The sequence below is a fragment of the Pantherophis guttatus genome, chromosome 4 (assembly GCF_059756535.1).
Source record: "Pantherophis guttatus breed Tessera chromosome 4, ASM5975653v1, whole genome shotgun sequence".
Classification (NCBI taxonomy): domain Eukaryota; kingdom Metazoa; phylum Chordata; class Lepidosauria; order Squamata; family Colubridae; genus Pantherophis; species Pantherophis guttatus.
The window spans coordinates 31,692,167-31,719,630 of record NC_142066.1 but is presented as its reverse complement, the minus strand read 5'-3'; the positions used below and the strand labels follow the sequence as shown (position 1 = coordinate 31,719,630).

Here is a 27,464-nt window from a genome sequence, read left to right as displayed (position 1 = left end):
CAGATTGACAACATATATCGTGTCAATTCGGGGGTGGCCAGACAGAAACATCTACCAAGAGACATTGTAATATATTTTACTACAAGGAGACTACGCAATGAAATTTTACAGGCTACCTTCAAAAACAAGCTTCAGGTGGAAGGCCAGGAGGTGATGACAATGAAAGAAATTCCTCCCAAAATGTTGAGAGTTAGAAGGGATTATGCCTTTCTGGTGGATGAACTGAAAAAGCGTGAGATACAGTATAGATGGGAAATGCCAGCCGGCCTAGTGGTGACATATTCGGGAGAGAGATATCGCCTTAATACAATATGGAAAGCAAGTGATTTTTATGTCAATGTGTTAAAGGCTGGGACATCCAAATCACGAGAAGGAAAAAGAAAGAAGGAAGTAATGGAAGGAGAGAGAGAAAAGCTGATGACAGTAGTCCAGGGGGGAGTTTCAACGAGTCAAGAAGAATTATTACAGATTGCTGTTCAAGATTTGGATTTAATTGATATAGCAGAAGAACCGAAGGATCAAAGACAGACTAGAGCAACAACAGCTAAATGCAGGGAAGAATTAAGACAGCAGCAACTTCAGATGGTAACTCAAGAAACTACCAAAACAGAAGCTGTGGGAGGAGCCAGACCTAAAGGTCAAATGAGGCAAGAACATCAGAAAGTGCTCCAGATGCTTCAGAGGCCCAGAGATGGGAACTAGATTTTTAACCTGGAATGTCAATGGTTTGAATTTGCCACAGAAGAGGAGGAAAATATTTCACTATCTTAAACAATTTAAGAATGATGTAATTTGCTTACAAGAGACTCATATTAGGATACAAGATCAAAAATATTTGACAAATACAAGATTAGGTACACATTATGTAGCAGCAGTACCAGAGAAGAAAAACAGTATAGTTATATATTTGAAAAGAGACTTAATTGCCAAATTAATTGAAGCAGATGATCAAGGAAGATTTTTAGCGATTGAACTTTTAATAAAAGGAGAAAAATTATTGGTAATTGTCCCGAACCAACAACAGGAGTATATGTCCCGAACCAACAACAGGAAAAATTTTATAATCTTCTACATTCCAAGTTGATACAATGGGGATACAAGACTTGTATCCTACTGGGTGACTGGAATGGTAAAAAAGGATAAGAAGGGACCTAAGCAAAATGTTTTAACAAGAGCAAGATTGCCCAAGTCGTTTTTGGAGATGATGGACTATTGGGAATTGAGGGTTATTTGGCGTGAAAGAAACCCAGAAGAAAAAGATTTTACTTTCTTTTCGGATAGACACCAATCCTTTTCAAGGATCGATTTTATACTAATTACTAATGATCTTTTTTCTAGGGTGAAGAATACGAAGATTTGTTCAAGAACATTGACAGACCATAGTCCAGTTTGGTTGGAACTGGAGTATGGAAAAGTCCTCCAGGAGTCCTGGAGGTTAAACGATAATTTGTTTTGATATGAAGAAAATGTAAAAGAGCGTAAAAAATTTATGAAGGATTTTTTTGTTATGAATATGCAAAAGGGTACATCTATGGAAATGGTATGGGATGCAAGTAAAGCATACATGCGAGGCATTTTGATATATTTGAATAATAAATATAGGAAAAAACAGGGGGAAAAAAGAAAAGAATTAGAAGAAGAGATTAGAAAACAGGAACGAGCTTTGATAGCTAATCCAACAGATAAAAAAATTAAAGAGGCAATTAATTTACTGAAAGGTCAATTTAATATGTTAATAGCAGACCAAGTGGCAACTAACTTACAATATGCTAAACATAATACTTTCTGTAACGCTAATAAACCAGGTAGGTGGTTAGCATATATGTTAAGGAAAAAGCAGAAATCAAGGACTATAGAGAAAATAAAACACAAGGGTAAAGAGGTTTATGAGCAAGAACTGATCAAAAAAATTTTTTTAGAGTTTTATTCAAGGCTGTATGCCGGTGAGAAAATTCAAGATATAGATGTAGATAGATATTTGCAGAAAGAGAACATCTACATAACTTCAAAAGAGCAGAGGGATAGTTTAAATCAATTGATAACTTCAGAGGAAATTTTGTTTGCAATTAAGCAGTTGAAAGTGGGTAAAGCTCCTGGGATGGATGGTTTGACAGCTGTTTATTATAAAAGCTTACAGGAGGAAATGGTGGAACCATTGAAGGAATTATTTAATAACATACAACAGGGAGGAGAGGTACCTCCAACTTGGAAGACAGCTTTTATTTCTTTGATCCCAAAAGAGGGTCAGGACCATACAGATCCAAAAAACTATAGGCCGATTTCACTTTTAAATACAGATTATAAGATTTTTGCTAAAATATTAGCAAATAGATTAATGACAGTTATGCAGCAAATGATTCATCATGATCAAACTGGTTTTATAAATGGTAGACAAATGAAAAGTAATGTAAGGCAAGTTGTTAACTTATTAGAGTATTTGGGAAGGAACAACCAGGTCCCCGCAGTGCTAGTATTTTTGGATGCTGAGAAAGCCTTTGATAGATTGAATTGGCATTTTTTATTAAAATTAGTAGAAAGGATGCAATTTGGAGAACATTTTATACAATCTATTAAGGCAATATATCAAAAACAAACAGCACAAATAATAATTAATGGTGGTTTAACAGATATTTTTAATATAGAAAAAGGAACAAGGCAAGGTTGTCCCCTGTCTCCATTATTGTTTATTTTGACGCTGGAAATTTTCCTGAGTAAAATATGTGGGACGGATATAATAAAGGGAATTAAAATTAGACAGCATGAATATAAGCTACGGGCATTTGCGGATGACCTGGTTGTTACCTTAGCCCAACCAGCACAATCGATTACAGGCTTGATGGATATAATTAACTTATATGGACAAGTATCTGGTTTTAAAATAAATACAGCTAAAACAAAGATAATAGCTAAAAATATGACTAGAAGCCAAAAAGAAGAGATAGAAAGGCTAACGGGATTTGAGATAGTTAAGAAGGTTAAATATTTAGGGGTTTATATTATGACCACAAATACGAAATTATATCAGTACAACTATGAACCGTTATGGCAAAAAATACAGAAAGAGATGGAAAATTGGAAAAAACTACAACTGTCTTTGCTGGGTAGGATAGCCGCAATAAAAATGAATGTTTACCAAGGTTTTTATTTCTTTTTCAAATGATACCTATACTTAAAAAAGATGAAAATTTGAAGGAATGGCAGAAGGGCATAAATAAATTTGTTTGGGCAGGGAAAAAACCACAAGTAAATCAAAAGATAATGCAAGATACAAGAGAAAGAGGAGGTCTTAAAATGCCCTATTTAAAATTGTACTACGAAGCCGTTGCCCTCTCAGCAATTACTGATTGGATAAATTTAACGGATGAAAGGATATTAAATATTGAAGGATATGGTCTGGTCTACGGCTGGCATGCTTATTTATTGTATGATAAGAAAGTAGATAAGACTTTTAAAAGTCATATATTAAGAAATGCTCTATTATGTGTCTGGAAAAAGTATCAATATAAATTAAATGATAAGTTACCAATATGGACAGTACCCAGACACGCGATAGAGAATATAAATTTGGAGCAAAAGCAAGATAAGATTACATACAAAGAACTCCTTTATAAAGAAGGAGTCAGACTACAATTAAAACCTATTGAGCAATTAAGAGAAGAAGGAATAATTAGAACTTGGTTTCAATATGGGCAGCTGCAGGCCAGATGGAGAGAAGATCAAAAAATTGGTATTTCGCAACAGGATGAGAATTTGATAAAACAAATAAGAGACATAAGTCAAATGCATATAAAAAGGTTGTATAATGTGTTAGTGGAAATAGACTCAGAAATAGACTAGTCAAGGACTGTATGATAAAATGGGCACAAAATGTAGGAGAACCAATAATGATGGAAACATGGGAAAAGATATGGGTTAGAAATGTAAGATTTACACAAGCTCAAAACTTAAGAGAGAACTTTTATAAAATGTTTTATAGATGGCATTTAGATCCAAAAAAACTAGCCTGTATGTATCCAAACTTACAACCTAAGTGTTGGCAATGTGGATGTGAAGATGCTACATATTTTCATATATGGTGGACATGTAAAAAATTAAGGCTTTTTGGATAAAAATATGGTGGATTATGCAAAATATTTTAAAGAAAAAGATTAAATTTACACCACAGTTTTTTTTTTGTTGGGAATAGTTACAGATTGTACTGTAATAGAAATTAAGTTGGTTTTGAATTTAATAACAGCTGCCAGGTTACTAGTGGCACAGTATTGGAAGAAGGAAGATCCACCTACTATTGAGGAATGGACACTAAAAGTCGTGCATTTGGCAGAGATGGCTAAAATTTCAGCATATCTTAAAGACCATTCAAATGAAAGATACATAACGGAATGGAGAAGATGGATTGACTATATTCAAAACAAGTATCAGACTAAGAAGATTCATATAGATTATGAGTGAAACATTTTTAACTTTTAGCTTATGTTTATAGTGTTTTAAGTTATAAGGAGTTAAAGACCTAGAAAGAATCTGAAGTCAACAATTTGTTAGCATATTTTAGTTTTATGTTTGTGGATTCTATACCCTGTGCTTGTTCTGGGAAGTCAAGGGAGGGGGGTGGGGGGAAGGCTGAGGGGTGATGGGTGGGGGAAGGGCGGGGGGAGAAAATGTTTGTATTTCCTATAAAACTTTTCAATAAAAAAAAATAGAGTATAAAGGTAAAGAGATATATAACAGAATATGATTAAAAAAGCATTTTTAGATTTTTATACGAGGTTATATGCTGGTGATAATATACAAGGTAATGATAGAGAGATATTTGCAGAAGGAAAATATTCCTGCAATTACTGATGAACAAAGGGAAAGATTGAATGTATTAATAACCACTGAGGAAATTCTTTTGGCAATTAAACAATTAAAAAGTGGAAAGGCTCCTGGCACAGATGGTTTGACAGCAGTGTATTATAAAAATTTTCAATTAGAAATGGTAGAGCCTCTTAAGAAGTTATTTGCTAAAATACAATGGGGAAGAGAAGTGCCACCATCCTGGAGAACAGCTTTTATTTCCCTGATTCCAAAAGAAGATCAAGATCATAGTCAACCGAAAAATTATAGACCCATATCATTGCTTAATACAGATTATAAGATCTTTGCAAAAATTTTGGCAAATAGACTAATGTCAGTCATGCAACAAGTGATTCATAAAGATCAAATTGGATTTATACAAGGGAGACAAATGAAAAGTAATGTAAGACAAATTGTTAATATACTGGAGTATTTGGGGAAGAACAACCAAGTCCCTGCAGTGCTTATGTTTCTGGATGCAGAGAAAGCGTTTGATCGATTGAATTGGCAGTTTTTAGTGAAAGTAGCACAAAAGATGCAGTTGGGAGAGGATTTCATACAGTCTATTAAGGCAATATACCAGAAACAAACAGCACAAATAATAGTTAATGGTAGTCTCACAGAAATGTTTAAAATTGAGAAAGGAACAAGACAGGGATGTCCCTTGTCTCCACTACTGTTTATTTTAACTTTGGAAGTATTGCTGAATAAAATACGGGACTTGGATAATATACAGGGTATTAAGATCAGGCAACATGATTATAGATTACGAGCATTTGCAGATGATTTGGTTGTAACTTTAACCCAACCAGTAAATTCAGTTACAGGTTTGATGGAGATAATTAGGCAATATGGTCAAGTGTCAGGGTTTAAAATAAATATAGGTAAAACAAAGATGATAGCTAAGAATATGAATACAAATCAAAAAGAAGAAATGGAAAGAGTAACAGGATGCGAGATAGTGAAAAAGGTTAAGTACTTAGGAATTGTTATTACAACATCAAATGGGAAATTATACAAGTATAATTATGAATTGTTATGGCATAAAATACAGACAGAGATGGATAAATGGAAAAAATTACAACTGTCTTTGTTGGGAAGAATAGCAGTAGTTAAAATGAATGTTCTGCCCAAGTTTTTATTTCTTTTTCAAATGATACCAATACTTAAAAAGGATGCAAATTTGGAGGAATGGCAGAGAGGCATTAACAACTTTGTTTGGGTAGGGAAGAGTCCGAGAGTTAAATTAAAAATGCAGAATACACGTGAAAGAGGAGGTTTGAAATTGCCCAATCTAAAATTGTACTATGAAGCAGCTATTTTGTCAGCAATTAGTGATTGGATTAATTTAACAGATGAAAGAATATTGAATATTGAAGGGTATGATTTGCTATATGGTTGGCATGCCTACTTAGTTTATGAGAAGAAGGTGGATAGGACTTTTAAAAGTCATATATTAAGGAATGCTCTCCTGCGTGTTTGGAAAAAATACCAATATAAATTGAATGGCAAGATACCCATGTGGGTAGTACCCAGACATGCAATAGAAAATATAAGTATAGAACAAAGACAGGATGTAATTACTTATAAAGAACTTCTGTTTACAGAAAGAAATGTACTACAGTTAAAGCCTCTGAATGTACTAAGAGAGGAAAGGGCAATTCAAACCTGGTTTCAGTATGTACAGCTGCAGAATAGATGGAAAAAAGATCAGAAAATTGGTATTATACAAAGTGAAGAAAATTTGATAAAACAAATTAGGGAACAGAGTAGAATGCATATAAAAAGGTTGTATAATATTTTGATAGAAATAGACTCAGAGACAGAATTAGTTAAAGATAAAATGGGCACAAAATTTTGAGGAACCAATAATGATGGAAAATGGGAAAGGATCTGGGTAAGAAATGTAAAATTTACACAAGCTCAAAAATTGAGAGAAAATTTTTATAAAATGTTTTATAGATGGCATTTGGATCCTAAAAAGTTAGCTTGTATGTACCCAAACTTACAACCTAAATGTTGGAGATGTGATTGTGTTGATGCTACCTATTTTCATGTTTGGTGGACTTGTAAAAAAGTTAAAGCATTTTGGATAAAAATATGGTGGATTATTCAAAATATTTTTTAAAAAAGGATAAAGTTTACTCCACAGTTGTTTTTGTTAGGTATAATTACAGATTGTACGGCTATAGAGACTAATTTGATTCTGAACTTAATAACTGCAGCAAGACTCTTGGTGGCGCAGTACTGGAAGAAGGAAGATTTACCTACTATTCAAGAATGGAAATTAAAAGTAGTAAATTTAGCAGAAATGGTGAAAATTTCAGCATATCTAAAGGACCATTCAAATGAGAAATATATGTTAGAATGGAAAAGATGGATTGATTATATTCAAGGCAAATATCAGACTAAAAAATTTCAAATAGCTTATGAATGATTAAAGAGATTTTATAAAGTACTTAAATTTAGTTTAGTAAAAGAGGAGTTAAAAGTTCAAGAGGGGGATAGGAGGCTATAGATAATTAGCTTATGTTAGCTTATGATTTTCAAATGTTATACCCTGTATTTTGCTCTGGGAAGTGGGGGGGGGAGGGAGGGGAAGGAGAGGGTTGGAAGGGGAGCAGGAAGGGGGAAGGGGAAATGTCTGTAAAACTTTTTAAAACTTTTCAATAAAAAAAAAAAGAAATCTCAAACAAACCAGGATAACCAAATTTCTCTTGCTATTGCTAGATATCTGGTCCTTACTTGAAACTTAGCCAGCACTTTGCTCAAAGCATCCAATGAGACAAAGAATAATGTCGACCTTGACTCCCAGTAACTTCAGGGACAAATTCAAATAATTTCCTTGCTAACAATGTAAAAGTGATTTACTACTGCTTTCCTCCTGGATATTTTTCCTCATTTCCTAAATTAATCCACAGCCTTGGAATATCCTACTATCTAACAAAGGCTTTCAAATTTTGCTTTCAGAAGCTGATATTAGAAAACATTCCCCTATTCCATGCAACAAGTTTAAACCAGATGGAGACTACATCTTATTTCTTTAATGTAACAGAGGTTGTGATGTAATCTCACTCACGTGGCTAATATAACATATTTGCAAAGAGCTTTGAGAAGGGCCTTCGTGCCTCCACGGTGGAAATGCAGAGCTTGAATGGAAATGCCTTCTTTGGTGATGAAGATGAGGAACGACCAGCCGAGGCCTGGTTTACTCTTACGGATGGATTTCAGATCAGACAAGCTGAGAGAGAAGGCCCACTGACCACGAGGGACTGGAGATTTTGACCCAGAAACTGGTAGGGAAAACACAGGAAAAGCATAGTGACAAAGGAAAGAGGAAATCCCACAAAATCCCACAATTTCTAGCTACTGTCTTTTTCTCATCCCCATGTTCCATTCGTTATTGCAACGTCATCAGTAAACCTAGATACACACAACTGAAATTCATAAAAGGAAACTAGTGCTTCCTCTTTCAATTTACCAGCAGTTTCCTCCTGAACCCGAGACCTTGTCCCCACAGTACTGATTACAGCCCAGTCTGGTTCATATCCTGGATCAAAGTGTTCTTCCTCAGCTTGGGGGCCAATGGTATCCTAGTAAAGAGAAAACAAGATTAGAGGGCATTTCAATGTTTTTAAATATGTCCCTCATAAGTGTCTTCAGGGCAATGCTCCTTTAGGTCCTGTCCTAAATTGTATCCATAGCAAACCATTGATTTGCTTAATGACTGCTGGAAAAAGGTTGTAAAATCTTGTCTTTTGTGTGACTCACCCATTTTACAACTATCACAACTTACAACCATGATGGGCAGGCTCCGTTACAATAATTCAAGGACTACCTTTACAATGATTCTAGGAGAATTTAAGACACGTATAGTTGAAACCCTAGCATTGTTCTTTATTCTTATAACTATTTTCTTCAAGAGACTGAGGTTTTTTTTAACTTTTATATAAACTGAAAGGATACCATAACATATTACTCTGTGAAGAACAAGCAACCTATACAGTATTAAAGAAGAAAAACTACTAATCTAAAGAAATGTATTTTTGCTTCTGCCAAAATATAGAGAGCAAATATATCGCAGAATTTAAGTACATTAAGTTTCTATCCTTGGGCTGTCAGACTCTTAAACACAACCACAATCACTTCACGCACACGCGGAAGCATATGACTAGTTTTTCTTTTTCTTTTTTCCCCTAATTACTTGCATAGGGATTATTCTTTATACTATTTATGTTGTTTGTATTTTTTTGTCATGGATTGCACCAGTGAGGCTAAAACCAATTTCGTTGTATATATGATGTACAATGACAACAAAGGCTATACTATACATATAGGTAGATGATTAAATCAGCAGAAAGCCTTACCTTTTTAGTGTACATGATTTGAGCAGTATCTGAAGATTCTTCCACAGGGGTCCATTGTAGTAAAGTATCTGAACCCTGAATAAAAAGGAAGCAACATTACAATAAAATATTCCAACAAAATCCCTCATCCCAAAACTTGGTTTTTAAATTTTGAAATTTAAGTGATCAAATGAGTGCTGAATTTCACGTGTTTCCTCCTTGAAAAGCAGTTGATGCACAAATACTGAAATACTGCTCATCCCCCACTTTGTTATCTAAAATATCATCACAACCTGCCTAATGCTTTTTTATGTGCACTTAAATCATAAATTGTGGGAAACTTAAATTTTCTTCTGAAATATTGAAATCTTTTATGTACTACATAAACTACTACTTGTGCACATGCATTAATATAGCATACAGGTAGTCCTCATTTAGTAACTGCCTCATTTAGCTAGTTTGCAATTACAACAGTGATAAAAAAGTAACTTTGCAACCAGACCACACATTTACAACTTTCTCAGGTCTGCAAAGCAAAGGAAAACTGAAGCAAGATCATTACATTGCGATGTTTACTTAGCTTAAATAATACTTTGTTTAACGGCCGAGTTGCCAGTCCCAATCGTGGTCACTACATGAGAATAACTTGTATTAAGAATAAACTGTAGAAACCGCTGGACTCAAATACAAAGCTTCCGCTATTCTGACCAGTTTTGTTCAAATTAATCCTAACTACCTTTAACCATAATGTCACAATTAGACAATATTACGAAGCTACAAAAGCCTCAGATTCTTCCTCCAGCATCCAAAAACCAAAGTGGAAAAAAAGTCTTGAGCCTGCTTTAGCCCATTCATTTAATGGTAAATAAGACTGGATAGGATCCCCCAAGGTAACCAATACAATACTCCAATACCCCAATTTTCTCACCACGACCACTTCCGTTTTACAATCCAATTGGGCAACCTGTCTCGACCCACCTTCTCAATGATGCGGATAACTCCAGGTATGAGGGAATCCTGGTCAGGATGCCGCTTTGCACTGGTGTGTAAATAGACTCCATCTTTCTCAAACGCAATCTGAAAAAAAAAAAAATCAGAAGAAAAGAAATGGAAGAAATGGGCAGGAAAAGGACCAGAATTCCACTCCTCCAGTTTTTACCCCCAATGTGCAGCTCAAGTAACAAGATCCAAACTTCTTTAATGGTTTATTGTCAAAAGCCTCAAAACAACACCAAAAAAAAAAGGGGGGGCTCATTTTACATAACCGTAACGCTGATAACCAATTTCTACATACTACCAGGGGGGAAGGAATCTCAATACATATAGGAGGAATATCACGTCTCCCTGCAACTTCCAAGGCGGAAGAAAGCACCTTTCCCCATTTCTAACCAACCACACTTTCCATACGGAACGACACAGCCGCCCCTCGTCTCCCGGGAAACCATTTTCGGCTCATGCTTGAAAAAAACCCCTCAATCCTTTTTCCTTTGAGAGCCCATTTTTGCTTCAGGGAGCCTAACGAGGACCCCCCCCCTGGAGGATTAAAGGCCTTTCTTACCCTGCAGCCCCCTAACTCCATTCTGCCTGACAGCTACTTCCTGAAAAACAAACACGTCATTTCCTGCTCCGATTGACACCCCCCCGCCCTTTTCACAGAGCCGTGTTCTGTTTTTAATGTTTCGTGAAGCCGCCATCATTGTTTCTGGCGCGGAAAAAAAAATTCAAAAACTGGAACGGTGGATGTCTTGTCTGGAAACGCAGATGAAGCGTTGGGCGCCATCTTTGTAAAGGTCAAAGTGCCTGGATCTTTAAAGTTGACTTTATCACCAATATACAAGTAAAATTAGATAATTATGCACCGGTTAAGGAATGTTTTACACACTCGAAGAACTTAATAAAGCATGAAATAGAAAACATATTTTATGATTTAACTAGGGGAGGCTGGCACGTGGAAACATCTGGGTGATTTTGGCCTCGGAAGCTAAACTGGGGTCCGTCCAGGATGAATTATAATATGGTTGGGAGTCTTTTAAGCAATATCAATACTGGATATCGGGGTGGGGGGGAGTAATGCCAATAAATTATTACCAAGAAAATTATGTCCATGAAATATTTGAAACTCATCTAAAGTTCCTTGCAATTATTATCAAGGGACCGCTCCCTTGGTGCGGGAAAAATGAGGGAATTTTATTGAATGAAATAATACGTCTATGAAATTAATCTTGCAGCAGATTGCAAGATTAATTAATCTTGCATCTTTATAGATGGTGGGGGGAGTTTTCTATCAAATGACAAATAACTTAACAAACTTTAGAGGAGTTTCCGAGTGGGATGCTTCCTGAGATTTCAACTCCCAGAATTCATAGCAAACTGGCAACGTTGGCTGGTGTTCATACTATATTTGGAAGTTGATAGGCAGATTGATAGCATCGTATTTTAGCAACAGAAGTGTTTGATGTTGATGATGATCCAATATATATCTTTTCTGCTAAGCACCATCAAACAAGACACACCTATCCTAGGTCCTTGCGAAGAGCTAGATAAAAATGCCAAATCCAGTTTAAACATCTGGCTGGCTGTACAATGAAACCTAAGAAATGCCTCCCAGCTCTCGGTGACTATGGACAGCTCACACAACCAAGCAAACAAATCAGAATAATATCAATAATACATTAGAAAAGCTGTGCCAAGCATGGTGAAGCGAGGGATCTCAAACTCCAGACTCCCAGGTCTGACCAGGCGATGGCAGCAAATAGCTTAAAGCACGTTTTATCAACCTTAACCACTTTAAATTGGGTGGAATTCTGGGAGTTGAAGTCCACAAATCCTCAAATTGCCAAGATTGATAAACACTGGCTTAGAAGCTTCTGCCTCTCTTTGCTGCCACCTGCTGTTCGTTAGAATATCTGCAGCATAGCAACATTTTGCTTTTAGGAACCTGCAGGGTTTTAGTCGCCCTGCCTGTAGCAATCCGCTAGTGACTCCTGGCGGATACGGTTTAAATGGCGTGCGGAAATTCTCAGCCGAGGGTGCCATGTTTTAAACTGAGATTCTTTTAAACTTGAGATTCTTCAACTTTCACGTGGGTGTCTTGAAGTCCCTCTCTCGCCTCCTCCTCCTTTACAGAAGTTCGGCGGATTTCCTACTAAGTCCACAGTCACATGTAGCTTTCTCCCTCTCTTCTAATATGCCCTCTCTAGAATTATCGGTATCTCTTCGCCGCCTTTCGGATTTTGATAAGCCCTCGAAATTTAAAAATAAATAAATAAATTTAACATGGCAATGTGAACTTGGTTTCATAAACAACCACACGCATGCGTACGAGGAAACACTCCCTCCCCGCTTCCGATGCCATCTTTGGGCCGGGCAAAAGAAGGCCAATCCACGTTCTCGACTCCTTCCCTTCCCCCCGCCCAGACGCCCTCCTTTGTTCCCCGCCTTCCATCTTAGAAAAGGGCAGCGTGTGGGCGCTGGTCTCATGTCTTATAAGGGCGGTCGGAGGAGGCGGAGTCTTGGGGGTGGGGAAGGGGAGGTGGCGGTTGTTGTTTAGAAGAGGAGGAGGAGGAGGAGGGGGCGGCATAAGTGTCCTGGGAAGGGTTAAAGGTGAGAGGTCAGCATTCCGGCTGCTGACCCCCAAGGGGGCTGGGAGGGAAGGGGTCTCCGGTGCTTAAGCGAGGGGGGTGGGGTAAAAAAAGGTAGGAGAAGGTAATATGCGTCACCCACCCCTCCTGCCGCTTCCTTTCGGAGCCCTGCTCGGGGAGTGGGGGGTGTCTGGGGAGAGAAAGGAAAGATTTGTGCCGGGGGGCGTCCCTTCTTCCTCACGGTGCTGTCTGTCTGTCTGTCTCGGTATGTGTCCACCCCCCCCCCACCCTACCCCCTTGCTTTTATTCCAGGGCTGTTATCATTTGCTTTGGTGCCCTTTTGGGCTCTGCCCCGTTGGGAAAAGGGGGCTTTTCCACCCTGCATAGCCTCCTCTGCACCCCCCACACCCTGTGCATGCTCTTTTCCAGAGCAGGCTTCCAACACCTGAACCCCACTTTCTGCCCTGCACGCTATCCTTGTTTGTTTGCCTCTTGCAAGCTCTTGCTTTGGCGGCTTCTCTCCGTGAAAGAACCCAGCTTCTTTGGCTCTTCCAGGTGTGCTTGTGGCTCCTCTCTTGGTTTTCATACGGGCTGTTCACGGTGGCTTCTTAACTTTTTTCTTTTTTAACTCCTGCTCCACACCAGGTGTTTTGAATACAGGCTCCGGTTACACTGCTCAGCTGAACTCCCTCTCTGGAACAAACCAGGTTTCTTGGCCTTCTGTTCCTGCCCCGTTCCTAGTTTCTCATAAAAGTGCCTCCGGGTGAACCTGGGCTGTGACATTCAGCTGATAAATTGGCTAGGCAAATTGACTAAAAGTATTTTGCTTTTCGACTGGGCAAAAGCAACCCTAGGCGGTAGAAGCTGTCTTTAAAAAAAAAGGCATTGTGTGAATTTGAATGCCTGTTGCAGTGCGGTATTTGTGTCGCTTAGAAACAGGTGTTTGTTTTCCTCCTGCGAATATTTAATATTTTCATCAGCTCAGCTTTTTAACTATGGATGTGTTCTGTTCCACTGTGCAATGGTTTAACCTCAGTGTCTTTCTTGTTTTGTTTGCCTGCAGAATGACAGCTATGGCAGATAATCATAAGGACAATTGGGTAGCCCTGGTGGCTGCAGCAGAACAGTACCGGCGTCAAACAGGCAACGAAATTGTTTTGCTCACAGCCTTCCGGGCACCACCCCCCGGCAACTACAGCTATGCGCACCATGGGAGTGGGGCTCTAGCAGATGCCGTTCAACGCTACCTCGAAGATATTGCAGTGGTTCATAAAACCACTGCTTTCACCTATATTGCCCGCCCTCCCTCAAACCCTCATCCACTTCCCCCACTAGGATCCTATTCCCAAAGTTACCCCCCTACTTATGCTCCAGATGAACTTGCCCCACACAGGACGCCTACCTCCCAGGGAGGCCTGCCTCAGGCTTCGGGAGGCCAAGAACACGAAGATGAAGATGATGAAGGTGACAGAAATACATTGACTGAACTGGAACAACCCGGTGGGAAAAACCCTCCTAGTGACACTACTGGTATGTCTCTGCAACAAGTTTGCATTTATAGCTTGTTTTTCTATAAATAGTTTCAAGTAGCCTGCAATAAATATATGTCAAATATCAACCAAGTAGGCTGCTCACCCCAAAGCTTAACTTGAAAAGTCAGGCTTGGACAACACTGGCAATTACAGCGTAGGGGTAGAGAGAGACTTAGATATGCACTGCTTTTTGTAAAAAAAGTTCTAAGGTCAACCTTCCCCAGTCAGGAGTTCTCCAGATGTGTCAGACTTAACTCCCAGGACCTGCCAGCCAGCATCTGGATAAAAAGGCCCAGGGGTGTTAAAATTCAACCACCGGATGCCTGAATGTAAGTCCACAATAAATATTAAGAGTGTAGTGGACTATACAGGAAGTCCTCAACTTACGACCACAATTGAGCCCAAAATGTTGTTAAAGGGAGACATTTAAGTGAGTTTTGTCCCATTTTACGACCTTACATGCCACAATTGGTAAGTGAATCACTGCAGTTGTTAAATTAGTAACCCGATTGTTAAGTGAATCTTGTTTCCCCATTGACTTTGCTTGTCAGGTCACAAAAGGTGATCACATGACCATGGGACAGTCATAAATTTGAACCAGTTGCCAAGCATTGAATTTTGATTGCATTATCATGGGGATGCTGCAAAGATTGTAACTATGAAAAACAGTCATAGGTCACATTTTTCAGTGCCATTGTAACTTTGAACGGTCACTAAACGAACTGTCGTAAGTGGAAAACTACCTGTATTTTAACTGGATCTGTTAAGAAAAGAAACCTGATTCACACATTGTGCCAAGCCTTGACTGGCTTAAACATAGTTTTAGAACAAACAGTGTAGGCTTGTATAATAAGAAAAGCCACATTGAATTAAGGCTTAGTAAGATGCCTGAAGGCACTGGCTTCGCATCACATTCTTTAGCAGGATAAACACTAACTGTACACTAGTAGCACTTTTCCTATCGTTACAGTTGTGACAAAACTTGCCTCTGTTGAAGTGAGAAGGCACATCCCAAGGTATTAGGTTTGACAGAACAGTGGGTAGCAGTTTGAGAATGAAGTGAAGATACGATTATGCATAGTCCCTTGCATTCATTTCTCTCTCCCCCTTTTGGCCTTTGTATTTTATTTTTCTGCTAAAAAGGACTTGCAAATCAACAAGCAAAAAAAAATTAACAGGGTAACTTTATTATAGCTAATTAGCCAATAGAAGGGAAACAGAATAACAAATTGTTGGTGTGTCAGAGTTTGAAAGGGAAAAAAATGAAATCATATCATTTAAAGGTCCCTTGAAAAAACAATTTCTTAATAATAATGGAGAGCAATTTCATTTTGGGAACAAAATGAAACTCCGGATGAATGAGTGTTCCAGAATTGGGAATCTTCTGCCAAAAAGGCCCAACTATTTATCTGCTGCAGCTCAGAGCCAAGTCTCAGCTGAAGATCTCACATTGATAGGTTGATATATAGAAATATAAAATTTGAAATTGGTTTTGTTTTTTGAAAGATACAGTACAGCTATTTTAAGTGTGTGCATTTATCTAGTCAAAATAATTTGTATCAGATTTATAGATGTAATAAATTACATTTAGCTATCACTTTTTCAGGTGCTGAGAACCATTTCATGTAGCTTAATTTGAGAATCCTCAGAATTCTTAAAGGCATTTCGCTCATATTTCAAAAGAGATTGGAATAGAAGCCACTTGTGAGCACATGGCTGAAAAAGGAGATGGAATACTTTCGTGGCTTCTAGTCTTAGCTACTGCATCCCAGTGGGTCCATGTTGGGTGTTTCTTTGTACCTTGTCCTCTGAACCTTTAGCCTCTCTTGCTGTGTGTTTAATGCACGCAACTATCCCAAGTGAAGCCTGAAGAGTGCAGAAATATATTTTTAGCTTCCTGGCGTAGGAGAACCCATTTGATACTAGCTGGGATTGTTGGGTTGTGTGAAGAAGGGTGTTGGCCTGCAGTTTGCAAAGTACATTGTCCCATGTCTCCTAGGCTCCATTTTGAGTCACTGAATCTATCTTGTAGAGCACAACTAATTTCCTGCAGGCTGCAGCCAGGTTTCAGTCTTCCTCAGTTGGCCTGAATGTTCTTAGCAGTGCCAGCAATAGAGATCCTCCATATGTGCTGGATGACAATAAGGAAAGTTTATCATATACATAATTACAAGTAATCTGGAAGACATAGAGTAGGACACTGAATCAAATAGATCTGCTATGTGTCTCTGCCCTGACATATTCCTGCCTTCCCTCAGGAGTGACCTGAAAGTATTTGGTATAGTTTCATCTCTCAGCAAAACAAATCTGAGTATAGTGAATGCTTGCCTGGAGATAATTTAAGATTATTTCAAGAGAAGCTTTTCCTCATGTTGTTGGTGTGGGCATGGTTTTATTCTGTCCTCCTTTCAGGCCAATTTGGTTTCCTTCTACCATTTGTCTCAATTTATATTTTACATTTCTTCTCATCAAGCACTCAAAAGGCCAGAACACCTTAAAATCTCATAAAAACAATTACAAGAATTATTAAGAAAGCTGAAACTGAAAAATCTGAAGGGAAAGTTCTGGACTCCTTTCATAAAAGAAAGAGCAGGAGTTGAGTGTGATTTTCCTTGAAGTGCATTCTGCAGTTTGGAAATAAGATAGAAGCCCAACGAATGGAGCTCGGAAAATGAGGCCAGAGGGATGTCTTTAAGAAGGCTTCTTCTGTTGACCTTAATTTTCAAACAGAGACATGGCATTAGGAGTGCTTGAGATATTAAGACTGTAACTTGTTTTAAAAACAATCTACTGCAGCCACTGTTGTTATCTTCATTGCACCCCTTTGAGATAGACTAAAAGGCAGTAACTGATCTAAATAAGATATGTGACTGAGGGATGGCACTATAGTCTCTCTAGAATTAGATCTAACAACTAGACTGTAAAGTCACACTGGTTGACAGTATATTTTGACTTGCTTGCAAAATAGGTCATTAGTTGTGCAAAGCCGAAAATATTCCATTCCTCCTCCAAACTATTCTGATTCTGGTTGTTCAGCAAATAACCGTGGAGCAATCCAGAACAGCCAAAGTTCAGAGAAGGAGTAGAACGTTTACTGCCTGAGAACATTAGGTTGTGCATGTATGTATCATGTATGAAAGGCTATCTCCAAGAAAGCCTGTTTGGCCTCCCCTCTTTTTTTTTTTTTTTAATTTGATTTATATGCCGCCCTTCTCCGGAGACTCAGGGCGGCTTACAATGCGTTAAGCAATAGCTTCATCCTTTTGTATATTTATACAAAGTCAGCTTATTGCCCTTATTGTCAGCTTATTAACTGGGTCCTCAATTTACCTACCTTAGAAAGGATGGAAGGCTGAGTCAACCTTGAGCCTGGTGAGATTCGAACTTACAGTAATTGCAGACAGCTGGTGTTAATCACAATGCTATCAGTCTGCTGAGCCACCAGGCCCTCTTCTCCTAGAGCTTAAGTGAATAAAAAAAGAATCTTTGCTAAGCCTTTTAACTATTGATTTTGATTTTATTGTTTTCATATTTTATACTTTGCTATAGCTTTATAAGCTACATTGAGGGGTTATAATAGATAGTTGTCAACATATGACCACAATTGGAACCAGAATTTCTATTGCTAAGCAAGATGGTTATAAGTGAGTCATGCCTGTATTTATGATCTTTTTTTGCCACAGTTATTAAATGAATCTGACCTCTCCCATTGCCTTTGCTTGTCAGAAGTGCTCTGGGAAGGTTGCAAACAGCCATCACATGATCCCAGGACACTGCAAGCATTATAAATGCCTGTTGCCAAGTGCCCAAATGTTGATCACATGACTGGGGATGCTGTGACCGTTTTAAGTGAGTGCACCAGCCATAGATCATTTTTTTTAGTGCTGTTCAAATTTTAGAATTCTTTATTGGCCAAGTGTGATTAGACACAAAGAATTTGCCTCCGGTGCATAAGCTCTCAGTGTCATACAACAATAGTGATAGATCATTATCATAGTCACTGTAAAATGGTTCCTAAATGGATGGTTTTAAGTCAAGAACTACTGATATAAGCAGAAATATGTGCTATAATTATTTGACATATCCCACCTTTATTTTACACGTAATATAAAATACATTTTTATAGCATGCATACTTCTCCCATTTTCCCCACAACAACAATCTTGTAAGGTAGGTTAGGCTGAAGAGATTGTCTGACTCAAGGCCTCCAGCTGACTTACATGCCTAAGGGAGGACTAGAACTCATGACCTAACACTTTCTGGTTTAGTATCTTAGCCACTGCATTATCCTGGCTCTCTTTAATGTCCCCCAATTAATACCTTCCTTTTAAAATTGGCTTCTCATATTTGAAGTGCATTCCTTTCAGATGTCCTATTGTCATCTGCTGACATGAAAGAAGTCTGTGTGAAGGAGAGGTCTACAGCAGTGTTTCTCAACCTTGGTAGCTTGAAGATGGGTGGACTTCAACTCCCAGAATTCCCCAGCCAGCGCTGCTGGCTGGGGGATTCTGGGAGTTGAAATCTACCCATCTTCAAGCTACCAAGGTTGAGAAACACTGGTCTACAGACTCATTTAGTTGCGATAATGTAAACTTTAATCCACATTTACTAAGCAGAGCAGACCTATTAAGCTATTAAGACATCTTGTTCATGATGTACTTATTTTTCTTCTCCATCCATTCCATATTGTTCTTGCCTCACCTGAGGGTTGAGGTATACTTTCTGACTTTGCCTTCAAGGAAATGTATAAATTAAAATAAAAGATAGGACCTTCAAGCAGCCATTGGGTTTTGTTTCAGGTTCCAAGTCAGTTGCTGAAAACTATTATATTGAGCATGATTGGTTCTAACTGGTCTTTGTTTCAAACACACACACAAACACACGCCAACATTTGTGCTGCATTTAGAAAACCTTGGTGTTCATCCAAGCTTGTTGATATCTTCCAGCTGTGATGGTATTATTTTTGGATACAAAAAGATTAATTCTTTAAAAAATGGTGGTACGAGAAAGGCAGCATTTCCATTCACCTGGTATGATAATCCACATTTATGTTGCGGGACAGGAGTGTATCATGAGGGATCTTGTACGAACAGCCACTGTCATTCTATATTTTAAGATAACTATTAATTTCTAGGTCTGTTTGTGATGGACGAAGATTCTCCAAGCCAAGATTATGAGCCTTTTTTTGATTCTGATGTGGAAAGCACTGACGGTGAGTGGAGTAGCCCTGTGTAAGAGAGACAACACTTTTGAGTTTTTCCTTTTGAGTTTTTCCCTATTCTTTCTGTGGACTAGGTATTCTCCCTTCTCAGAATGATCAGTCCAAACCACCTGCGAATTTTTGGTTTCAGCTTCTTCCATGAAGTCCTCTTTCGTTGTAAGGATCTTCTTGACAAGCCCAATGACATTCAATTACAGATAGTCCTCGACCTACGACCACAGTTGAGTCCAAAATGTCTGTTGCTAAACAAGACAGTTGTTAAGTGAATTTTGACCCATGTTATGACCTTTCTTGCCACACTTGTTAAGTGAATCACTGCAGTTGTTAAGGTAGTAACATAGTTGTTAAGTGAATCTGGCTAACCCATTGACTTTGCTTGACAGAAGGTCGCAAAAGGGGATCCCATGACCCCGGGATACTGCAACCACCATGAGTATGAGTCAGTTGCCAAGTGTCTGAATTTTAATCACGTGACCATGGGGATGCTGCAATGGTCATAAGTGTGAAAAACAGTCATAAGTCATTTTTTTCAGTGCCATTGTAACTTTGAACAATCACTAAATGAATTGTAAATTGAGAACTACCTGTACTCAAAAATGAGAGCAAATATATGTGTTCCAGGATAATGTTGAAGGATCCAATCTTAGCCACTAAAACTATGCTGGTTACAGTACAGGTAGTTGCAGAATCCAATCTGGGTGGGTCACCAGGATCAAAGGTTTTGTCTTCCGAGCTTTTGGACTCATGCTGGAGCCCATCTTCAGGGAACTTCTCCTTAGCAGAGTGTTTGTTGTTCTGTGTGTGGTATTTATAGTGCCTGTTTAGGCTGTTTAGATATTGATTGGGGTGTGTCAGAACTGGCTTTTAAGTTATTAGCTGTCTTTTGCTTGTGGTCCCCAGCCCTCAACTTCTAAGTACTTGGTAGGCTGGTGGTAAATCAACACACCTGTTGATTGACGAGTGGCCTGTTTCCCAGGCTTCAATCACTTCCCTGGCTGTTTTTGTGCCTGCTCGTCCAACAAACTTAGTAGCTGCAAAATTGAATGTGTGTCCAGGTTCATGGCAGTGTGAGGCTTCCAACGAGTTCGGGTCTCCTCGTCTGACCACTCGCTTGTGTTCTTGCAATCTGGTGATTAGCTTCCTCCCTGTCTGTCCTACATAGTCAGAGGGGCAATCCATGCAGGGGATTTGGTAATTACATTGGAAGTACCTCCCACCTCCAAGGGATCTTTACAATGCATAATTTGTCCTCGTACATATGTTAACCTCTGGGCAGTTTGCAATTCCCACTTGCAACTCTGGGAAGCTGCATTCAATCCCCTGCATGGATTGACCCTCTGACTATGTAGGACAGACTGCCATGAACAACGACACACGTTCAATTTTGCAGCTACTAAGTTTATTAGACGAGCAGGCACAAAAACAGCCAGGGAAGTGATTGAAGCTTAGGAAACAGGCCCCTCGTCAGTCAACAGGCGTGTTGATTTATCATCAGCCTACCAAGTACTTAGAAGTTGAGGGCTTGGGAGCACAAGCAAAAGACAGCTAATAACTTAAAAGCCAGCCCTCAACATACCCCAATCAACATCTAAACAGCCACTTACAGCAGGCACTATAAATACCACACACAGCAAACACTCTGCTAGGGAGAAGTTCCCTGAAGATGGGCTCCAGCAAGAATCCGAAAGCTCAGAAGACAAAACCTTTGATCCTGGTGACCGACCCAGATTGGATCCTGCAACTACCTATACTGTAACCAGCATAGTTTTAGTGGCTAAGAGAATAAAAAAGATCTGTTCAGCCATTCACTGGATGACTTTGGCTAGTCTAGCATACTTTGCAAATTTGTTGAAAAGAGAAAGAAAGAGGGAACTCCTTTATCTGTTCCTTGGAGAAAGGATATAAATGTGAGGGATAATTAAACAAAGATCCACCTAATATGTGTGGCTTTGTCTCCTCTACCCTGTTGGCTCCCTTAATTGCTTGGTCTAATTAGTCTTTAATGAGACTGCTAGGCATGGTTAAGTGGATCCAATTTACTTTGTTGGAAAAGCTTGTTCTCAACTTTTTTCCTTATATTTAATGTCATTCTCCACAGTTTGTATATTACAAATTATAACTCCTCGCTATTTATACATTTGACATTTTTGTAAATAATCTGGATATTATCATTTGAGTTTTCATTTTTAGTTTTCAAAAACTAGAAGCTGGAATTCTTTATGACAGCCATCTCCAATTTAACAGTATTCAATCCAGCAACCAGGATTTCCTATCTTTTTTTATATTGCCAGCTGGGAATTCTGGGAACTGTAGTTGCAATATGATTGGAAGATGCCAGATTAAGGGAGGCTGCATAAATGGAAACTTCATTAATTGACTATAGTGGTATTTGAAACCCCAAGAAGTTGCTTCATTTCATTTGTCTTTTCTAGATCTTCCATATTCTTGTTGGAATTGACACTGTTACAGGGTGAGAGGGAGTTTTAAATTATAGATTAAAGGTTGCTCTACTGATGAATCAATGTCTGGCTTCCTGGGATTTTCAGGAAACAGAATATGGAGAAGTGCTGAATGAGAGTAGCTTTGGCCAGGTCTAAAAATGAGCATTTTGGGTATTAATTGATAAAAAATATCCTCAAGAACATATACCAATAATCTATGCCAAAGATGCTTGTACACGCTTGGATTTTTTTTTTGAATAAAGTTTAGAGAGAGATGGAGGATCTGGATAGCTTGTAACCATGGGTGTGTTGCTAGACCCTTCCATTGTTAGACCCCTCCAATGCTACCCACTTTTTGAAAAAGGCTTGTCATAAGAAAAAAGGAAGGCAACATGCTGCACAATGACGCACTTGCCTTCTGCTTTGTATCTATTTGCAGGAATCCCCTTGAGCTTATTAAGGCATGATAGAGAACATCCTAGTAAATGAGTGTTTTGTGATGGGCCATGAAAGTACATCTGCCACATGCTGCCAAAATCCCAGATGTGCCTTTTGTCTTAAGAGGTTGCCCACCTCTGCTCTAAATATTGTTGAATCGCAACTCTCGGTAGCCTCAGCCAAACGTGATCAAAGATTAACGATTCTGGGAGTTGTAATTCAACCAAATGAAAGGGATTAATCTAAACCAGGCCTCTCCTGCTTTTGATCAGGCTTCGGCTGCTCACAGCTCACTGTTTTCAAATGTTGCACAGTTGGTCTAAGCTGCTTTTTCCCCCCTCCCCCCCCCCGAATCCCCACTTTTTCTCAGATGGGAGTCTGAGTGAGGAGGCTCCAGGACAGACAGCTCCTCCACCCCCAAGCCATCAGTATGCCAAATCCCTCCCTGTCTCCGTGCCCATCTGGGGCTTTAAAGAACAACGCCAAGAGATGCGATCCTCTGACGAAGAGAACAGTAAGGTGGGTTGAAGTAAGGATGTGAACCTTGAGAGGCCATCCCCTGGGGAAGCAGAATGGCTCTCAGGGCCCTTTCCTTTTCCTTGGGTGTCATTGGAGCCTTGCTGACGGAGTACGGGTGGTCCTCAAATTACAACCATTTATTTAAGAGACTGTTCAGAGCTACAGCGGCACTGAAAAATACGACTTACGACTGGTCCTCGTACATATAACTTCCCCAGAATTCCCATGGTTAGTCATCCACATTCTGGCAACCAGTATGTATTTACAATAATTGTAGTGTCCCAGGGTCATATGATCACCATTTACCACTTTCCCAGCCGGCTTCCAACAGATAAAATCAGTGAAGAAAGCTGGATTTATTTAACAACCACATGTTTCACTTAACTGTAGTGATTTGCTTAACGACGACGTGGCTGGAAAAAAAGGTCATAAATCAGGCACATTTCATTTCACCATCACTTTGCTTAGCGGCGGAAATTCTGGTCCCAATTGTGGTCATAAGTCAAGGACTACCTGTAATAAAATCTTTGAGGGGAGGTTGTTGTGGCTGAGCCTGTCTGAAAGTAGGGGAACAAAATATTTGAATGCTTTTAAGGAAGACCCAGAATTTGCAACACATTAAAGAAGGTTGCTCAGGCACTAAATTACATATTTGGAGAGAAACTGTGGGAACATTCTATATTTGTGATAGAACCTGAAAGAATGTCTGACAGAAAAAAATTAAAAATCTGTTCTACATCTCCTAAAGGATGGAACACAGGAAAATGCTCTCAGGTTACAGGAAGGCAGATCAAAGCAGGCAGACTGAATTGTGTGGAGGACTTTCTAACAGTAAGAGCAGTTCAAGCCAAATACTCAAAGATGATGTTGGCTCATTGCATTAGATACGTTTAAAAAAAAGTCAGGCAGCAATTTTGTCAGCCATGCTTTAACTTGGGTTCCTGGACTGAGCAGGGCATTGGGCCCAATCAAACTCTCCATTTTTCATAGTCCGATGTAGTTTGGAATAGCAGATGCACAGAAATGCAAGAGGCTAATGCAAAGTTTCCCAATCTTGGCAATTTCCAGATGTATGGACATCAATTCCAAGAATTTCTCAGCCAGCATAGCCATTTCTGAGAATTCTGGGAGTTGAAGTCCACTCCTCTTCAGTTTGAAAGGTTGGGAAACTCTGATCTAAGGGTTGGCTCTTTCTCCACTATCTTGGCCATTTAATTGTGCCTAATTCAGTTGTGACTTTTGGCTTTATTTGTCCTTTCCAAACTCATCTCTATATCGTTTACCCATAAAGCACTTAGGTAGGTATAATGATATAAAGGGAAATCTTACAGTTAGATACTTCAGAAGAAAAGAGTTTACAAAAAGGGGCTTGAAACCAGTTTCTGGAGAAAAATCAGAAGTGGCCTGCAGTTCCTTAAACACGTTAAAGCTTTCATCCTTCCGAGCAGGTAATGGAAAATGGCATATAGGTGGTCCTTGATTTACGATCACATTTAAGATCAGAATTCCCATCTCTAAGCAAGGCCATTAAATGACTCACACCCAATTTCACAAACTTTTTCGCCATTGTTATGCAAATCACTGCAGTTGTTAAGTGAATCGCAGTTGTTAAATGATTCAAGCTTCCCCCATTGATTTTGTTGGAAGCCAGCTGAGAAGGTCACAACTTCAGGTGATACATACACACCTAGCTACAACTATCTTAAATAGACATCTGTTGTTTAGCAACCAAATTTTGATCATGTGACCTTGGGGTGCTGCAATGGTCATAAGTGCGAGAATCGGTCATAAATCACTTTTTTCAATGCTGTTGTAACTTCAAACAGTCACTAAACTGCAAATCGAGGACTACCTGCAAGGAGCATGTTGTGTAGAAAACTAGCTTTCCAGGTTGGTTTTCCTTATCTTCCTAAGGGTATAGAAGGAATACAGGTAGTCCTCGACATACAACCACAATTTAGCCCAAAATTTCTGTTGCTAAGAGAGAGATTTGCTAAGTGAGTTTTGCCCCATTTTATGACCTTTCTTATCACAGTTGTTAGTGATACAGTTAGTGAGTGATACAGTGATACAGTTCAGGGGTGGGTTCTACTTGCCTTTATTCCCGGTTTGCAACAGGGCCGCGCACATGTGCAGAAGCATTCTAATGATTTCAGGGTTGGTGGGCAGAGCCTCCCGTCGGTTCTACTACCGATTCTATAGAACCAGTGCGAACCAGGGGAAACCCACCACTGATACAGTTGTTAAACGAATCTGGCTTCCCCGTTGCCTTACCAGGTTGCAAAATGTGGTCACATGACCGCAGACACTGCAACCATCATAAATATGAATCAGTTTCCAAGCGTCTGAATTTTGCTCATGTGACCATAGGAATGCTGCAAGGGTCATAAGTGTGAAAAATGGTCACACAACCCTTTTTTCAGTGCCGTTGGAACTTCGGATGGTCACTAAATGAACTGTTGTAAGTTGAGGACTACCTGTAATGGTGGAAGACAAGTCAGAGTCATAGTGGTAGCTTCTCATGATCAGTGACAGCAGGAACACGGGAAGGAGTCGAAAGAATTTGGAGATGCGGGAGGAAAGGCAAATGAGTTCTCCATTTTCTCACTTCCATTCCTCTTTTTGCAGCATTCGTCTCCTGACCTCGAGAAGATTGCTGCCAGCATGAGAGCTCTGGTGCTGCGGGTTTCAGATGGCACAGAGATGTTTGGAGACCTGCCTCGGCCACGCCTGAATACGAGTGACTTCCAGAAGCTGCAGAGGAAATATTAATAGATCTGGCCATTGATCCTACCACCTCGGCACCATTTTCCTCCACTACCAAAAATCGGTAGACAGGGTTCAGAGCTCGTCTCAAGCCATACTGTTCAAATTCTGCCCTCCGCTCCTCCAGCCATTGCTCCCACAAGCTATAATTTAAAATGGGCAACCTCAATTTCACACTACAGATGGGCTGGAGGGGTTATAATTACCTCCTTTTTTTTCCAAACGGGAAGCCTCCTCCTCTATGATTTGAATACAAAAGTCAGTGTTTCTCAACCATGGCAACTTTAAGGTGTGAGGACTTCAACTCCCAGAATTCCCTAGCCAGCTGTGATTCTGGGAGTTGAAGTCCCCACACTTTAAAGTTGCCATGGTTGAGAAACACTGACCTTAGCTATAACAGCCCTTCTGAGAGGGGCTTCTGACACACCATGACACACAAGACAGGAACACTAGAGACACCCTGACAAAAGTAGCTCTTCCACCATGCCTCTGCCGCGCCAACCCTCTCCAACCGATCTTTCTTCAACAAGCTATTGGAAATTCTCCATCTCCTTTTTTTTTTTCTCCCCAATTAAGTGTCTTAAAGGAAGATCCTTTGCACACGAAGTGGGCTTGTTTATACTTTGGTTTAAATTAACCATCCCTTTGAGGAACAGTGAATGGAAGGAGGGTTCTATGCCATTTTGCTGTTCTTCATTTTCTTTTCTCCCACATGTAAATCTCTCCCCATTTCCAGGAGTAGAATTTCAGGGTCCTTTTTACTTTCGGGGAGGTTGGTGCAAATGTGTCCTTCCACCCTGTGGCAGGTGGGATGCGAAAGAGGGTCTAGGGGCTGTGCACAGCCTCGGACTGATCCCACTCCAACCCAGCCTACTTTTGTATCAGATTTTCAAGAGCCATTTCTGGCTCAAACCCTCTATTTTTGTCCAAAGACGATTGGCGAATTGGAAGAGAGAGGATATTTTGTTCTCCTTCCTGCCAACCTATAAGCCAATAAAAATAATAATAATAAAGTTGTCTTTTACCAACTCCTTCTGCTGTATTGTCTTGAGTTTTTACGGTAGAAATCAGCTGTTTTGGCTTGGAGTTCTGAAGCGCAAGTTGGAAAAAAATAATTTAAATAGAAAAAACACCAGGGAAGTTTCCAGAAAGTTAAAACACTGAAATTGCACTCCAAGTAATGTAGTCCTCGACTTACAACAGTTCATTTAATAACCACTTGCAGTTACAACAGCACTGAAAAAAGCAACTTATGACCATTTTTCACTGTTATGACCATTTTAGCATCTCTATGGTCATGTGATCAAAATTCAAATGCTTGACAACTGATTCATATTTATTATGATGGTTGCACTGTTCCCGGGGACATGTGATCACCTTTGGTGATGTTCTGACAAGCAAAGTCAATTGGGAAGCTAGACTCACTTAACAACTGTGTTACTAACTTAACTGCTGCAGTGATTAACTTAACAACTGTGGCAAGAAAGATCTTAAACCGGAGCAAAAATTACTTGACTGTCTTGCTTAGCAACAGAAATTTTGGGCTCAATTGTCATAAGTCGAGGACTACCCGTAATATGAAAAGACAAGAGGGTGACTTCTTAAAACTGCCTAACATTTAAAGGCTTCAACGGAAACTTTGTTCGATGAAATACTGCCGCTTTCCCCATTATTTTTAAAGTCTTCAATGGGAACATTGCCATTGAATTCATTTGCAATGTTGTCAAGGAAAACTATAATGGGATATGAATAATATGAATAATTCTAAGACGTTTTTACCTTCC

The 27,464-nt window shown here is 39.3% G+C and overlaps 2 protein-coding genes across 8 annotated transcripts in view; one reads left to right on the top strand and one right to left on the bottom strand.

The window, feature by feature from the left end:
• TBC1D17 (TBC1 domain family member 17) overlaps window positions 1-10,886 on the bottom strand; it is a 40,090-nt gene extending 29,204 nt beyond the window's left edge. For 2 of the 4 annotated variants that reach the window (XM_034423318.3, XM_034423319.3), the window contains exons 1-5: window positions 10,741-10,886; window positions 10,161-10,259; window positions 9,204-9,278; window positions 8,318-8,429; window positions 7,916-8,129 (exon numbers count right to left, since the gene is read on the bottom strand). In XM_034423318.3, coding sequence (XP_034279209.1) covers window positions 7,916-8,129; window positions 8,318-8,429; window positions 9,204-9,278; window positions 10,161-10,259; window positions 10,741-10,761 — 521 coding nt within the window. In that variant the 5' untranslated portion in view covers window positions 10,762-10,886. Of the gene's footprint in view, window positions 1-7,915; window positions 8,130-8,317; window positions 8,430-9,203; window positions 9,279-10,160; window positions 10,260-10,341 lie in introns of all 4 variants that reach the window. The other 2 variants (XM_087891884.1, XM_087891885.1) reach the window with 2 other exon arrangements.
• Window positions 10,887-12,594: 1,708 nt separating this feature from the next.
• On the top strand, window positions 12,595-26,711 carry AKT1S1 (AKT1 substrate 1). 4 transcript variants are annotated; one of them, XM_034423316.3, is made up of 5 exons: window positions 12,595-12,785; window positions 13,827-14,293; window positions 19,430-19,507; window positions 22,766-22,914; window positions 25,543-26,711. In XM_034423316.3, exons 2-5 carry the CDS (start codon window positions 13,828-13,830, stop codon window positions 25,684-25,686), a joined length of 837 nt encoding a protein of 278 aa, XP_034279207.1. In that variant the 5' UTR covers window positions 12,595-12,785; window position 13,827; the 3' UTR covers window positions 25,687-26,711. The 4 variants fall into 4 exon arrangements, with proteins under 4 accessions (XP_034279207.1, XP_087748008.1, XP_087748009.1 ...); XM_087891882.1 differs by having other exon boundaries at window positions 12,632-12,887; XM_087891883.1 differs by having other exon boundaries at window positions 12,776-12,877.
• Window positions 26,712-27,464: the final 753 nt, after the last annotated feature.